Raw genomic sequence first — 15996 nt, forward strand, 5'->3', positions numbered from 1 at the left:
CCAGGCCCTCCCCTTCAGCTCCGGGGAGGCCCCGCGGCCCGCCAGCTCGATGACACAGCCCACCGCCATGCGTGCCGCCCCGGCCGAGTGCAGCTCGTTCCAAACGGTGTCACTGTCCACCTGAGCAAACAGCCGGCCCCGGGAGGAAGGCAGGGGAGAGAGGGAGAGGGAGAGGGAGAGGGAGAGCATGAGAGAAAACAAACCCATGAGGGAGGGCTGGCAACGTGACAGCCCGTGTACAATAACATCAGTCTTCCGTCCTGGCCAGCTGAAAGGCCTTCTGGACATGGCTTTGCTTATGCTTTTTCTCTGCATGGGCTTCTCCAATGGAAACACATTCCTGTCATGCCTCGCTGCCATTCCCTGTTTAGATTTCTCATTACAAACAGCGTTACATCGGCCGGGCCAGGCCCAGCCCGCTTGCCGGCCGCCAGATGCTGTGCACCGGGTCCTTATGCCAGCGGGGGGACAGGGACCTGCCATTGCCGGGACAAAGCGTCCGGTGGGGATGGCCACCGCTGGCTCCAGCAGCCGTCACAGCCAACCTGTGCCACCAAAACTCACCAGCGGCTCAGGTCATTACCCCCTTTTTTGAAAAAAAAAAAAAAAAGGCAAAAAAAAGAGCAGTAAGCACTCGCCTTTCCTACCCAGGCAGGAGTCATTTTTAAGTGACTGAAATCAGAACAATTAATCGATTAGATTAATTTCAGTAGTCACTATTGCCATAGAAAGAAAATAAAATGAAATAAAATAAAGTGTGACCCTTGCTCTGTCTCCAGTTTTGACAAACTGATAAGTTTTGGCTGAAAAGCTTTAGGTCCCACTTTGTAAACAATTAATGTGGTTATTTAAAGCAGAGACAATTATCTTTTGCGCCTTCTAAATGAGTAAGTGTGACACTGAAAACATTACATGATTATATAAAATAGAAAGGTAAAATATTATAACGATAAAATATTAAAAATGAAATATTGTAAAGATGGCTAAGCAGCACTGCTCTACAGCTTCAATCAGTATGCTGAGATTTTACTTTTGAAATCTATTTTTAGTAACTATTTATTTGCAGAAACATACCAAAAAGTATACGTGAAATGTTGTATATCCCTTATATGATATTATGCCAAGCAGACACTATGTGAAATGATGTGGTGTGAAATAGTCTGAAAAAGTCATCCAAAGAGACAGCCAGGCTTCCTCGATGCTCCATGGGAAGTGCATTTAATTGTATCATACTGTACAAATTTATCATGAAAAGAAAAACGTTTAGGGATAGACAAAATACTGTGGCAGATGCTATTTGGATAACTTCCAAGCACACTGAGACATGTTTTCAGTTTGAACCAGAAGCTTCTGTTCCTAATTTCTTAAAAAAAAAAAAAAAAAAAAAAAAAAAAAAGGAAAGAAAGAAAGAAATCAAGTAATTGAAAATGGATGCAACTGCTACTCGACTCTGGAGGTTCTGAGGAGTTTCTCTGATTAGTCATTTGAAACAGAAAGAAGTTTGATCTTCTGTACACCTGTCAAATGTCTCCACCATTACTGTTACAATAATATTATATTTCAAGCTACTAAAGTGATCTTATTTTTCAGTGTACTGGACCTGAGTTTTCTAGCATTTTGATCAGTTTTGTGTCATGCAGCAGAACTAATGAGAATAGTTCATATTCACAATAGACCTGAATAAGACGACTGCATTTTGCTTGCTAAGTTTAGAATAACAGGATTAGCACTGTGTTTTCACCTGAGAAACTCAAAATGTTGTACAAACACAATTGAGCATCATCAGCTTGATATAAGGTGATTTATTGTATTTGTTTTGCAGATTGACAGCTTGAGATGTAAAGATATTAAGTAGCTTTACCAAAGACGCACACAAATCAACAGGCGACTAAGAAAATTACAAGAAATAAGAAAGAATCTGAACAGCAGAACAAGTAATGGCATCTTTAACATTAGGCAGACCTTCAGGTTGTCTCTCTATCGCTTTAAGGCAACTGTGAATCAATTTTCATTTTTAAAACAAATAAAGAGATAAATAAGTAGAGGTCATTGGTTAAATCAATTTAATCAAACCATAATAAAGTTTGAAAAATACTGTGCAGTACTTTAAATAAAAAAGTATCAACAAGAGGGCTGGGAGGGAGTACTTTCTTACCATTTTTATGGCTAGCAAATTAAGGTTAACATGAAGGAGTGGCTGATGAAAATGATTCAATGGCAGCTGCTCGGTACACCAGGGCACAAGCAGGAGCCTGCATCCTCAAAGGGACTATGATTCACTTCCAGGAAGACCGATTAAGTTAAAATTGTAACCACAGCTTGAGAGTACCCACCCTTCAAGTCAGTTGTCTGCTCTGACACATGAGACGGCAGTCTCTCCAACCACCGAATGCTGTGTATGGGCCAGGATACGGCATTTATCATTTTCTGCTTTCAGCTGAGTGTGAGGAGACTGAACCAGGACAGTAAGACCAAATATCTTCCACTGAAAAAACTTCCTTTAGCCCACTGGAGTGGCTGCTACCCAATTTTACCTGGACTGGAAGTAAAAATGGGCAATCAGGAAACAAAACAGCGTTTCCTGAAGAATTTTCAAAAATAGCCACCTAAACGTACACTGGAAATTCAGGATATTTTAGCTGATCGCTTGGGCATGGTACATGTAACAAATGGTAAATTCTCAAAGGTAGCCAACTGAAGCTGCATACCTTAGTGCACAGTTACTATAATACAAGAAAACTAACATAAATATGAATAATTACCCCGAAAGGGCACAGTATTATAAATTTAGATGTCAAATTCTATTTCAAAATCATGTAAAACTCAGACTGAATTTCTGGAGAATATTTCACGAAGAACAACATACAAAAATCTTCATCCTACAGCCAATGCTTTTGCTCTAATGACTGGAAAATAACATCCCATTCTATTTTATATCTCTATTAGTGCTATATATTGCCTTAAATGTTACAGGTGTTTAAACAGAGGATTTCTTTTAGTGTCACTCAATGTTTACTTTGCAAATGGCTGTTGAAATACAGTGATATAAATGGTAAACCCATTAAAATTACAGCTACTAGCTGACCCAGTTGTCATGCTGTATATGCAATGCAGCTATGTAAAATCCCACTAGATATGCTTTTCTTTATTCGTGTGAGATGAAATGGTTGGATTTTATACAAGTAAAGGGAATAGGATTAGACACTGGTTTCTGGTTCTAGTTTATGTATATATCACATGTGTCTGACAGTCTATCTAGATCCTAAGTATGCATAAATTTGTGACAAATGTGATGCTTTCTGAATCACAGACTATGAAAAAGTCAGATGGAATTTTATAAGAGGTTATTTTTGTTATGCAAGTGCTTTGGAACTGCCAAAGGATTAGTAAAAATCCTATCTTGATTAGGAGGGGTTTTTGGAAAATGTTAAACAAAATTTACAGAAAATAGAGCATTTGTAGGTTAATTCTAATACAGAATCTTAGCCCTTTTTTTCTGCCTAATAATATATATTATTTTCATGTAAGAGTCCTTTAAAAAAATTCTTAGCATAGGAAAATTCTCTGAATGTCTAACCAAATAAAAAAGAACATTCTTTTAAAGCATCAAAATGTCAGTGCTAAACTATGAGCATATTACACATTTCGTTACCAAAAATCCTATCACTACTGCAGCTCTTCAAAGAAGGATTGTGCATGATAGTGCCAAGAGCCAGAAAACACGAGCCCTATCTGAACACTGACATTCTAACGCACATATGGATTTACTTCACTCCAAGTTTCCTGAATGAGCACTGTAGGTTGTAGGCTTTTTCAAGTATGTCTAGTATAGCTCAATCATTGGCATGTGTAGCAAAGCTAATACTCTGTAAAGCTACAGATGATAGAAATTAAGCTACCTGTCCCTGAAGTGGATGTGGAGGCATTAAAGAGGAAAAGAATGACTTAAGTGAAAAGAAATGTAGGTAACTTTTCCTGACTGAATGCAGCTAATGTTTCAAGCCCTGTGTGCAGAAATTCCCTGCTTTACACTACAAAAAGAACTTGATATGAATGCTTCCTGCAAGAAGTATCTATGTGATAACTTGACTTTCACAATGAAGGCTTTAAGCATACTGAAAACTAGCTAAGAAACAGGAAGTCTCACAGCAGAGATGTTTCAGCAGCTAGGAAGCTTCCCCCTCATGGCTGGAATATTTCATATTAAGGAAGATTGACTATAAAGTTTGAAAATTACCCACTCCCTATACTGTGCTCAGGTTGTGGCACGTGTATGTGAAGGTGGAGAGGAAGGATATGGAAATACATCTGAGGGAGAGACTGTCTACTTAAAGGCCTTTCTGAAATCACCGCAGTTGCTGAAACCGGAAATGCTACTTGTCCTGCTATTTACATTTATTTGAAACCTACCTCAGAGAGAAAAAAAAACAAGTGGCACGAATAATAATTCTAAACAATTTTAAAAATATATTTATAACTACCTTTTGTTTTATCTGTGCCTTCCCCTGCTAGAAAACCTCTTCACTCATCCTCTGTTTCAGTCTTCCTTCCTCCAGAAACCTTCTAGGATCTGCCTAATGGTCACTGGATCTCAGTTCCACTGACCAGAGCTGCTGCTCACAGTCTGACACGCCATTCCATTTTTCACACCCCGCATGGTGTATTTATCTGTGTCAGTTATTTCTCTTTCTTAAATAAAACTCTGAAGTTGCCTTAAATACACATCCACCAATAACTACACGGCAACATAGAAGACAGCCCAAGATACTACTTTGGGATGGATTCTGATAAAGCATCATAGAGCTGGCTCCCTACCACCACCCCTCCATATAATTTGCAATTTAACATAAATCCAGCTTCCACAGTGGAATTCTGATTTCGCTCCTAAAAGGAATTAAAAATATACTGCTCATCCTGCTCTGGATTCTCTGCACAACTGTTGCCATCATAAAAATCAAAACCAGTCCTCCTAGAATTACCACATGTCCCTTCCAGAGTTGCTCAAATATGCTCAGAATAGCTCAAAAATGTAATCTGTCATCTACCTGTTCATGGAAATTTTGACCCGTGACGATCCTTTGATAGCAGTGATTGTATTCTATGTGTCCAATATCCTGAACAACAAGCTAAAAAGTAGCAGTTCTTTACAATAGTTTAAAAGGATTATTTGCCCTTTCTTTAAAGAGCAGAGTTTGGGCTCAACTGTTCTTAGATGGAAGTTAATCCAGTATACATTTCAGATAGATAGATTTCAACACAAATTTGGAAAAAATACTACATAAAAAAAAATACTGTTCTTTGATTTAAGTGGTTATAAAACTGAGAAGTAAATAAAATCTAATCAGCTGACAACAGTGTAGCTATATGCAGTAAACAAACTGATTAAGAAATCAGTGAGAAATAATATAGCAGAGTACAGACCTCCTCAGTGATACTGCAATTTAACAGAGCAAATTCCTGTGCTTCAGCTTTAAAAGCGTTCAGTCTCACACTCTTCCTCTTATGCCAAAGCAAATGTGTTTCCATCACTGTGGTTTTTTTCAGTTCCCTGGCATGAAAATAGAAATTAAATATTTTCCTGAAGTGTTGCAACCTCTAAAATTTGTGTGTGGCATTTTGCTATCACTTCCAGCAAGGAGTCTGTCATTCTTGGAGACAGTTGGTGCCAGCGAACACTAGTGTATAAGTTTGGAATACTTTGCTCCTGACCATGAGAAGTGCAGCTTCCCAGGTGCCACGCTCATAGCTCTCACCTCCCACTCCTACAGATGTCCTGGTGGTCATTCATCACCGCTGTGATTTCCACTGAGAAGCAAAAGGTCCTTGACGTGCTTCTCAGCTGCTGTTTCATCTCACCATGACTAAAGAAGCGAAGGTGTGCACATCATCTCCAAGGAACAATCTCTAATGAATGGCCTGTCAGCCATGTCTCTCGTTAAGGAACAAAGGAGAAAAAGTTTGCATGGCTGATGTGTCTTCCATAAATCCCACATACAGGAAGTGTGTAGAAGTGGGCTACTTCAGGAAAAATATGTACAGTGAGCTTCCTTTATTTTACTGCTATTTTACAGCTGTATCAGAGATTTGTTCTGTCAAAGGCATTTCCAGCTGCTTTAATCTAAAATGCCTGCCATAGACAGTACCCAGAATATCAGCTTTTCCTACTTTCTTGCCTACCAGTGTAGTTTACAAATAAATTGTGAAGGGGATGCAATCTTAGTGGGATGAATAGTTCAAAGGATCTTCACAAATCATTGCTTAAACAAAAGCCATGGAATTCACTTGAGCTTGCATTGTCTTCTCTGTTGTGTTTGAATAATTCTAGTAGGAGAATTTATCAGCAATAATATTAATGGGAATTGACTTCTAAAAATAATTTTAGACGCTATTAATTCTGACCCCAAAAGCCCTTATTCAGGGCAAGAATAAGGAATGTGGACAGTACATGTACCCACCATATCTAGAATATTTAACATCTTTCAAGTTTTACCTGCCAATAGTGATCTAATCTGTAAAGCTAGTAAGAATCAAAGCCAATTTTCAGAAAATACTAATTCTAAGTAAAAATTAATAATTGAATGCTTAGTAGAGTTACTAATGGTCAACCACTGATAAAAATGCAGCACCCCTACTTCTGTACAAACAGAATTCACATGAAAGTTTGTAAAAATGCAAGTAATATGTGAGGTCTGTATTAAAAAACAAATAGCTTTGTATTCAAAATGAGAATGAGGAAAGAATCAGGCTAAGTCAGGCTGCAGCCTGAACAGAATATCTTCAGAAGAAATAGCTTGATTCAGTTACTCTCCTAAACTAACTTTTATGACACACATTCAGAATGTCTGAGTCTCATAAAGCATATATTAGACACCCTAAAGGATCTCAAAAGTTTAGTGAAACAGTGATGTGTGGATCATTGGTAGGGGAATGGAGGGAGGATAGCATGGATTAGATGTGGATTAGAACTTGTTTTTAGAAAAAACTCATAAATAAAACACTTAGGCCCAGATTCAAGTCTCAGATATGTGGCATATATCACCAGATGCTTGTAAAAATGTTACTGCACTTTCAGACCTAACCCTGAGTACTCTATTAATTTAACTTGACATTTGTTTTAGTATTTAATGGATTAGTGTGTGAAAATGCTTTTGCAACTGCCTTCTTATGTTTGATCATGTATTTTCCAGGCATTCACTGCCAAATAGATAGAACAATGTGCAGTTGGTCGTAATGCATACAGTTACAGAAAATACAGCATTTATGGGCAGAATTCAAGCCTTGTTTTTCAAAAGTTTGATCATTTGCTACTGAACACCTTTTAGCAATACATAGCATTTCAGCTTTCTTCTTGGATGTAGATGGTCTTGACCACAGAGCTATGCTAGAAGCTGGTGTTTTTTCAGACAAGAAACACATGAACATTTCCTCTTCAGAGAGCTTTTCTGTCCATCTTGGAGGCTAAATTCTATCAATAAACACATGATGTGTTTTTAAAGTGCAAATGCAGATTCTGCTTTAGTTACAGAATTCCCATCAAATCCATATGTGTGTGTGTGTGATTAAGTCTGGGGAGAGTGAATAATATTAGTAAATTGTATATGATACTATTCCACTATTTACATTTAACATATGTGTGCGTGTGTATATATATATATAAATGTTTCATATTCTGGCAAATAAGAAGGCTTCCGGGGAGATCTTATTGCGGCCTTCCAGTACCTACAGGGAGCCTACTGGAGAGCTGGGGAAGGACTTTTTACTAGGGCATGTAGTGACAGGACGAGGGGGAATGGATATAAACTGGAAGAGGGCAGGTTTAGATTAAACATTAGGAAGAAGTTTTTCAGTTTGAGGGTGGTGAGGCACTGGAACAGGTTGCCCAGAGAAGTGGTTGAGGCCCCATCCCTGGAGGAGTTTAAGGCCAGGCTGGATGTGGCCTTGGGCAACCTGGTCTAGCGGGAGGTGTCCCTGCCCATGGCAGGGGGGGTGGAACTCGATGATCTTCAAGGTCCTTTCCAACTTAAACCATTCGATGATTCTATGATTCTATGAATATATTGGGAACATGGCATATTAATGATTTCAGAATGGAAGACATTGTATTGAGTAGCTGAGCTTCTAGGAATAACAGATTGTTTTCCCCAAACCAGGAAACAGGCATATTTTCGGTTCATATTATGCAAGAACTATACCTATTTTGGTACAGCCTGTGATATAGAGAAAGGACACAAGTTAATTATAACATCTGTGTGGAGGTGATGTTTAATTTGAGTGCCCAAACCATAGACAGTCTGATTTCTTTGCAGCCAGATTTGCACGCAGATATAAGAAGAGACCCCTAATCAGCCTGGAGCCTAAAATCTGCTATGAGGAGACAATGCTGTCTCCGATACTTTCTTAATTTTTACACTATTGTATCATGGTAATGGAACCAGGTTGGTACCATTAGCTCTTATACAAATAACAGGAATGAAGAGTCGTAATGTGTAAAGGCTGAAATTTTTTCCTGTGCCCAGACTGGGAAGGTCAAGGGAAGAAGCAGAAGAAGAAGATCTGAGAAGCAGCAGAAAACAATTTGTTGCCTGGATGACTTATTAAAGTTGTATACTAATGAAATTTTGCCTTTCTTATTGCTTTTCTTCCTGTGTGGTCAGGACAAAAAGTAGTATCGGCCAGCTACCACTGGAAGGGATGCCAGGAAGAAATTCAACATTCAGAAAATATTAATGTTTTCTAAGTTTTTTAAAAATGTAGAGAGATTTTATAGCTTTATACTCTTTTCAGCTCACTAAATATTTATTTTGCAAAAGTCTGGTTTCTTACAGGGTGGTGGTGTCCCCCAGCTCCTCCTCTTGCAATTTAAAGATCTGGCTTTACACATTACAGGTTTGGAGCAGTGTCTTTTGAGGGTGGGGGGAGAGCAGGGGGGATTGGATAACTGCCCAATTTCATATGATAAAAGTGAAATTCTCTTCTGTCTGCAGGACAATCCCCAGGGAACAACGTATGAAACCCAAACTTAAATAAAATCATATCCTGTTTGCAAACATCATATTCCCTTTGCTTCTCAGTAATCTGGACCCATAAACCCCAGCACAGCTTGAGACCCCATTCCTCATCTAAACAAATGCCATAAGCCCCTTTATACTTTTACAACCATGTCAGAAAATAATATTGACTGCCAATAGTGATGTGATTGGAGTTGCCTCCTCTGAGCCATAAAAGAAGCAGTCTGTTATCAATTTCTCTAAATGCATCAAGGGAATTATGGGTCGGTTCAGTTCCAAGTTATAAATGACAATTCAAAAGCCGCAGAAGTGTTTGAAGCTGGGAGCCGATGATGACATTATCATAAAAGCCTGCTCTTCTTTGCTTTTGTGGGTTTTTTTGCCTATCAACTAGACAAAAAAATATGGCTGAGAAATGACTTCAAGATTTCTTCACACAGCAGCAGGTCAAACAGGCAGGAAAACAATCACTATTTTTAGTGACAGACTGAGGCAAGGAGATGAAACTTACTCCCATTAAAAGTAGATTTCTGCTTCTCTTACTGTCATTTTCATAGCAGAACAGAAGGGGAAGAATTGCAATAGATGGATGCATTGATCAAATGATCAGTTATAGCTCTAGTGGCTGTTTTGAGATGAAAAATTATGGAATGGTCTGATAATCCACAGAACCAAAAAGTAATTTGTGATTATTCTCCCCATTTGGCCACTTCACCTGCAATCTACCCACCTCTCCTGGAAAACTTTTCACATTCCAAACCTCTGACCAGCTGCAAAAATCCATCTCTTGTTATTAAAACTGCTGGCTGTAGAGCTGCTAGACTCTCTCCAACACAAGGAATTTCATCCCCCTGGTATTAGAATTCTTTAACAACAGTTGGTTCTGGAACAGAGTTAAGATTGAAAAAAACTAAAAAGCATTATTGCAAGAGGGCGGTCCCATACTTCAGCGGATGTTATACTCCTGACCCTGGATAGTCCTCTGATAAAAAAATAACCATCATTGCAAGAAAACCTGTTATGGGCAAGTTTAGGAGCTTAGGTTTAGACAACACTTTTTTCCTCTCTCTGTGAGACCTGTTCAGTTTGGCTGTCAGTTTGAAACAGCTTTGTTGTCTTATATAAGAGAGCTAATTATTACTTATATAGTTTCTTATAAAACTATAAAGTTTATTGTTTGATTTCTTCTGAAAACCTAACAGATACCAAGCCAAATTCACCAACAACCCTGACATAACAGTCCCTATCACTGCTTGAAAGAAAATTCATATGGACAAAAAACGTTTACAAAATCAATAAACAGTAGCTTTACATGCATTTTGCACTGGGGCAAAACATTTAAAACCATGATGTAACAGGATCAGAAAATATTAGTTACGGACACTGCCTTTTGTTTGCTTTTCAAAATTATTGAAAAAACTTTCTTTTATTGTAACAGTAAGCAATGGCCAAAGAAGTGATCTTGATCTTGACTGCAGTTTATTGGTACTGTTAGAGATAACAACAAATTCAATAATGTAGTCGAATTCAGGGTTACAGAGGTTAGTTGGACCTTTGTTTGTGAACAATGCAAACCATCCCAAACTTGTGCCGATATAGTCTCTATAGCCCATCAGCTGATCATGGCTTCAATGCCTGTGAAGTCCTAGGTTCCAGTCCCTGCTCCAAAAGCAGTTTCCATTTTGTCCAGTGATTCTTTCACGTGAAACATATACGCTGTTTGTGAAGCAGGGGCTTAGAGCTAGGACTTCACATTATTTATAAATGTATATGTAGATCATAGCCTTAGATATATGGGCTTTATCCTACTAATGCTCTGGCTTACTGTCCCGGTGCTCTTTCCAACAGTGGCACAGTCCAGTGCATGGCGTGAGGCTCCCCAATCAGAAACAGTCTATGAGCTCCTCAGCGGTAACAACATCCGCTAAGAGACTGGGGCTCTGATACTAAATCCAGCCTGGAAGTAGAGAGAAATGAGCCTAGGTTTCCCATTCCCTGTGTGAGTAGTCTAGCCAGTAATCTATTTAATAGTAGAAGAGCTGCATAATAACAGCCAGCAAGGTCCCCATATGGTTAGAAGACAATAGGATCAAAGAGCTCTGAAAACTATCGTTCAAGAGGCAGCCATAAAGTCTCCTGCAAGAATGGAAGTGGTTCTTTTTTTTTTTCTTACTGTACTCCTTAGCAAACAAATAATCAAGAAAACAAGCAAGGAAATAAATGAGAACAAAAGTAAAAAAAATATTTTTTCCATCCCTCCTTAAAATCTTTGCATGAACTACTCTTACTTCTTTTTGTTGATTACTGTTTTATAACCCTCAATTAAGTTGAAAGCTACTAAGTAGCAAGGCTGCTTCTTTCTTTCCACCATCATTTTTGAAAGTAAACTTAAGAATTGCTTTCCATACAGTTTGAAGCAGAGCTCATCTTAACCAACAGACAGATAAATATCACTGAAAGAGAGCTCCTAATCAGATTATTTACCCTGAAAAAGGTCATAACCCATTCCTTTAAAAGAGCCCCACAGCAAGCCTGACAATAATAATATGTAGAAAGTCAAACCAACTAGAAAAAAAATAAATAAAAGATCCATTTCTACAACATGTTCTTTAATCCAATTTCCATGCTTTTAAATAAGAAATAAAGCATATAGACTCAAAAAAAGTGTAGATAAATTTAAGTGCTTAAAAAAATGAAGTTATACTGAGCGTTTCTGACTTCTGTTAGCTTTAGACTGGACATTAGTTGTCCATTAGAATGACTTTCATTAGTAGAAGGATTTCAAAGCACATCTCTATTCACGATTTTTTAATACCACAATAACTTGTCTCACAGAAAAATCTTATACTTTAGTTTTCAAAGCATACCACAGTCCTATGTACTTTTCAAAGGCCTCAAAAAGATTTGTCAAGAAATTTTATATCAGCTTCTCTTTACTCAGAAGCCTGAACAACATTCTTTCTCAACTTTATTAATCTCTTGTTCAGTTTTCTCTAAACTTCTTAATAACCACAACAGTGTGAAAAATTACCTTTTTTAATACAGAAATGTGTGCATATATGCGTGTGCATGTGCATATGTGCACACAGTAGTGCACAGAGGTGCATGTGGACATGCATGTCCACGTGTCAATTGTAATGTTAGTTGGTCCACATACAGAAATGACCCCAAACTTTCAAAATTAGCAAGTTGCTAATCACAAAGTTCCAAATCCTCAGCAAGTTAAGCCTGCAGTAGAGGAGCTGGAATGATTAACGCTTTCTAATTCTTTGTTCCTTGACTCATAGTTCAGAAATCCTCAAAAATTGCTAAATACCGAAAGCTAAAATTGAAATTTTCTTTTTCATGTGTTAAAACCTTATGAAACAAGTATTTCTTCTTTCAGATATCTCATAATAAAAAACCCCTACTATAAACAAGACTCATATGTTATGGAATTTATCCTTTGTGAAGGACAAAAGTAAATAAAACTTTAGAAGGTTGCATTTGAAGTTGACCTCCAGAAATTGTGGCTGTGTTGTTGCATGCTCAGAAACGGTGAAAAGGAACTAAAAAATTTATGCACCAGCCAGCCAGCCCATCAATATCTAGTCATATCATCATTTCACTTTGATATTGCTGACATCAGTAAAAAAGGGACCCAGCTGGAATGAAAGTGTAGAATTCTTTTGTGTGATAAACCCCTGTACCTGAAAAATTATTTCTCCCCAGAATTATCTTCACTAGAATTTCATAGAAGGATGACACCAATATCAGTTGAAAGTCTCCATCCTACGTGTTTTTCAATAATTTAGGTTAATCCTTTTACCACGTGCTGAAAGAGATTTTTGTCTGCAGATTTTTGTCTACTGTGTCCTAATATTCACAAGCTTGTATTTCAGAATGAATCCATTTCAAAACAGGATACTAAAATGCTCAAATAATTTATTAGTTTAACAGCACCCAAGTTAGTAGCTAGCAGCTAATGAGCACTTCTTATGCTAAATGTTAGATTTGATAATTTCCTTGTGCTTTCTAAGAAAAGTGAAGCTATATTTGCTTTTCAACAGCGCACAAAAGAGCTTCTCCAAAGCTCATTCTGCTATAACAATTGCACCCATGTTACTTTCCTCAAAATAGAGCTCATGTGAAAAACCCAAAGTGGGACAATGAAGAAATGTACACATGACCACAAAATATGTTCCTATCTAACTGTTCCATATGCTTATTGTAATGTACTGTCGTCTATATCTTTGAAAACACAGTATGATAATGGCTCAGGTTTCATGTCTCTATTTTTTATCAGCTTCTAAAGACTTTGAACTGATAATGCAATAGCGCTACAAAATTCATGAATGAATACATATGTTGCGTGCTGTCCCTTTTGCGAAAAAATAAACATCTACTTACCCCGAGTCCCCCACAAGGCAACAAGGAAAAGAGTTTTTGAGACACGTTTCCTATATATTAAAGAAAAAAAGAAACAATAAGCATCATTTATCAAAAAGACATTTAAATACTGGATAAGTAATCACTCTTTACAGTAATTCAGATTGCAGTATCACACAACGAAAATGCCGTATATTAGAATAAAAAATATTAATCATACTTGGAAAGCAAATCAGCCATGGGACATTTAAGGTACTCTTGCAACAGTGACAAATCTTAAGATTGGTAAGCAGCAGTTTCAAAGGAGCATAATGATCGAATCTTCACAGAAAGTCACTCTAAACTAGGGTGACTAGTCATCCCAGTATTTGTAGCTGATAAGCAGCTTGTCTAAACTAGTCATCTCAGCTTCTCCTACAGCCAGTGGAGTGAGGTAGGCACCTCTACCCAGCCTAGATGACTGATGGGATGAATTATACTTGAGAAGTGCCTGTTTCTTTTCACTGACAACAGAGGGAACCTCATTAAGCTTACATGAAACTGATGACTAATTTCTTAGCTTCATCTCTCCAAAAAGTTTCTCCTTTGAAAATCACAGTCTTATCTTCCTATCTATGCAAAAATGCTGTTCTCTTCATTTACATACCACCAATGAATACGTTAATATTTTAAAAACATAAAATGAAATACTACTTGTTTCAGTGTTACTCTGTAAATACATTCTACTAAAGGGAACAAAAACTTAATAGGCTTTAGAATCTAATTTCTATCTTACTCTGCTCTATACATTAAATAATGTGATAGGGTTTATCTTAACATTTATACTCACTTTTTATTCATTTTTTTTTTTTTTTTGGTACCAGTAAAATCACTGCTTGTCTTGATAAGGACAATATGAAAATCGAGTAAGGATGTCAGGATTTGATGCAGTTCCTATCCCAGTGTGTAATCTGATCCTAAGGCAGCTGTGGAAGAGAACATAGGCTTTTCCCCTGCTATATCACAGAACTGGCTTTGTAACTTTGCCATCTGGAGGAAACGTTAGACAGTGAATCACTCAAGTTACCTAGAGGAGCCACCCATTGTTATGGAAGGGGTGAACGCTGCAGTTACTCATGTTTAGCAGGTGCCAATGAAACGCAAAAAGACAATTATAAGCCATCATCTTTGAAGTACGAGAGACCAGACTGCAAGATCTGAGTCGAAGAAAGTGCTTTACACTTTGAGTAAAATCCAAGATGCATTTTTAACCAACTAGAGGCCTTTGATCAGCTTGCACAGTGTGCGAGAGAAACCAAACAAACCCTCCTGTGGAGCTACCAGGGGAAATGCAGGTGCAGCAGCTATGCAGACTATTCTCATACTGTGAGTCCTAATGGCCCCAGACATGCAAGGGAATGCTGGCTGCAGGAGATTGTCAGAGTAGAGGTAGAGGAGGAGTTTCCAGATCTCTTGCTAAGCAGATCCAGGGACCAGCGCGAATGGCAATTTTTCACTTTTTACTGTGGGGAAGATCAAAAAGTCTTGAGCAGGTAACTAAAAAATGAGTGCTGTTAAAGTGCTGGGAAACATTAACGGAAACATAAGCTGTAATTTGAGATAAAAGAAGGCATTTTTAGAATATTGAATAACTAGACCTTTTTTCTTAAATTCCATTGCAGAGTTGGGACATAAGAGAGAACAGATGAATTCTCATTTATCTCCCTGCAGTTGGGCACATTTTGTATGGTAAACACTATCAAAAACAACAAACACAAAGTAACAAAAGAAAAGCAGATGGTGAGGAAGGACACTAAAATCAATCAGCAGGTAGTACTAAAACGGGGGGAAACAAGCATGAAGCCTTTTCAGTATATCAAGAAACTTGCCCCAGGATACTCACTTCTTATTGCATGATTGTCAAAAAAAGCAGATAATAGACCTTGCAGATCAAGAAAAATATTGAGATTTCAAGAAAAGAACAGTGGGGAAAGGTTCTACTAAAAGAAAGTAAAACCATGACTTAGCTAGCCCCATAGAAAGGAAAAAGCTCACAATACTCCTTGTCATAAATGAAAATCAATAGCAAAAAGCAAACCCTGAAAATAAATCGACATGAGAATTTCCCATGATGCTTGGAGTTGATGCCCCAGTGGAACTTGGTAAATAGCAGTCATTTTTCAAGTAGCACTTTTCCACACCCCAGGATACCTCCGGATTAATAATAAAATATATTGAGATACTTCAAGTAAGATAGAAGGCAAATTTTAAATAACCATACTGGTTTTGGCTTTGCATCGGTACATAGTTTGCAGTCACCAGCAAATCACTTCAGAAAAAAAAATCTTTTCGAGAAGATTCAGCATAACAATTTACTGATGGAGCTAGAAAAAATATCCAAGATTTGTACTCTAAAATTTCAACCCGCAAAGGCAGTAAAAGCTGGTTAGTAACATCAGGTGCTGAGGCACCCTTCAGTGACTGAGGTCAGGGCCCCTACAGAAGTCAAGGAAGCTGCTTAGGAGGATGACAACTGGGGACTGAGAGTCTGATGAGCAGGAAAGTGATGAGCAAAAACTCTCTTTCAAAAAAAGAAACAAATTTAAAAGTGAGTACACTTGTGAAAAGGCACAGTTTGAAG

The 15996-nt window shown here is 37.8% G+C and overlaps 1 protein-coding gene across 2 annotated transcripts in view; it reads right to left on the bottom strand.

Annotated features, from left to right (window-relative positions):
* The window catches only part of HDAC9 (histone deacetylase 9), a 281151-nt gene that overhangs the window by 108710 nt on the left and 156445 nt on the right, over window positions 1-15996 (bottom strand). For both annotated transcript variants that reach the window (XM_009879560.1, XM_009879561.1), the window contains 2 exons: window positions 13398-13447; window positions 7-120 (listed from right to left, as the gene is read on the bottom strand). In XM_009879560.1, coding sequence (XP_009877862.1) covers window positions 7-120; window positions 13398-13447 — 164 coding nt within the window. The remainder of the gene's footprint in view (window positions 1-6; window positions 121-13397; window positions 13448-15996) is intronic.

The sequence above is a fragment of the Charadrius vociferus genome, unplaced genomic scaffold (genome assembly GCF_000708025.1).
Source record: "Charadrius vociferus isolate BGI_N301 unplaced genomic scaffold, ASM70802v2 scaffold262, whole genome shotgun sequence".
Classification (NCBI taxonomy): Eukaryota; Metazoa; Chordata; class Aves; order Charadriiformes; family Charadriidae; genus Charadrius; species Charadrius vociferus.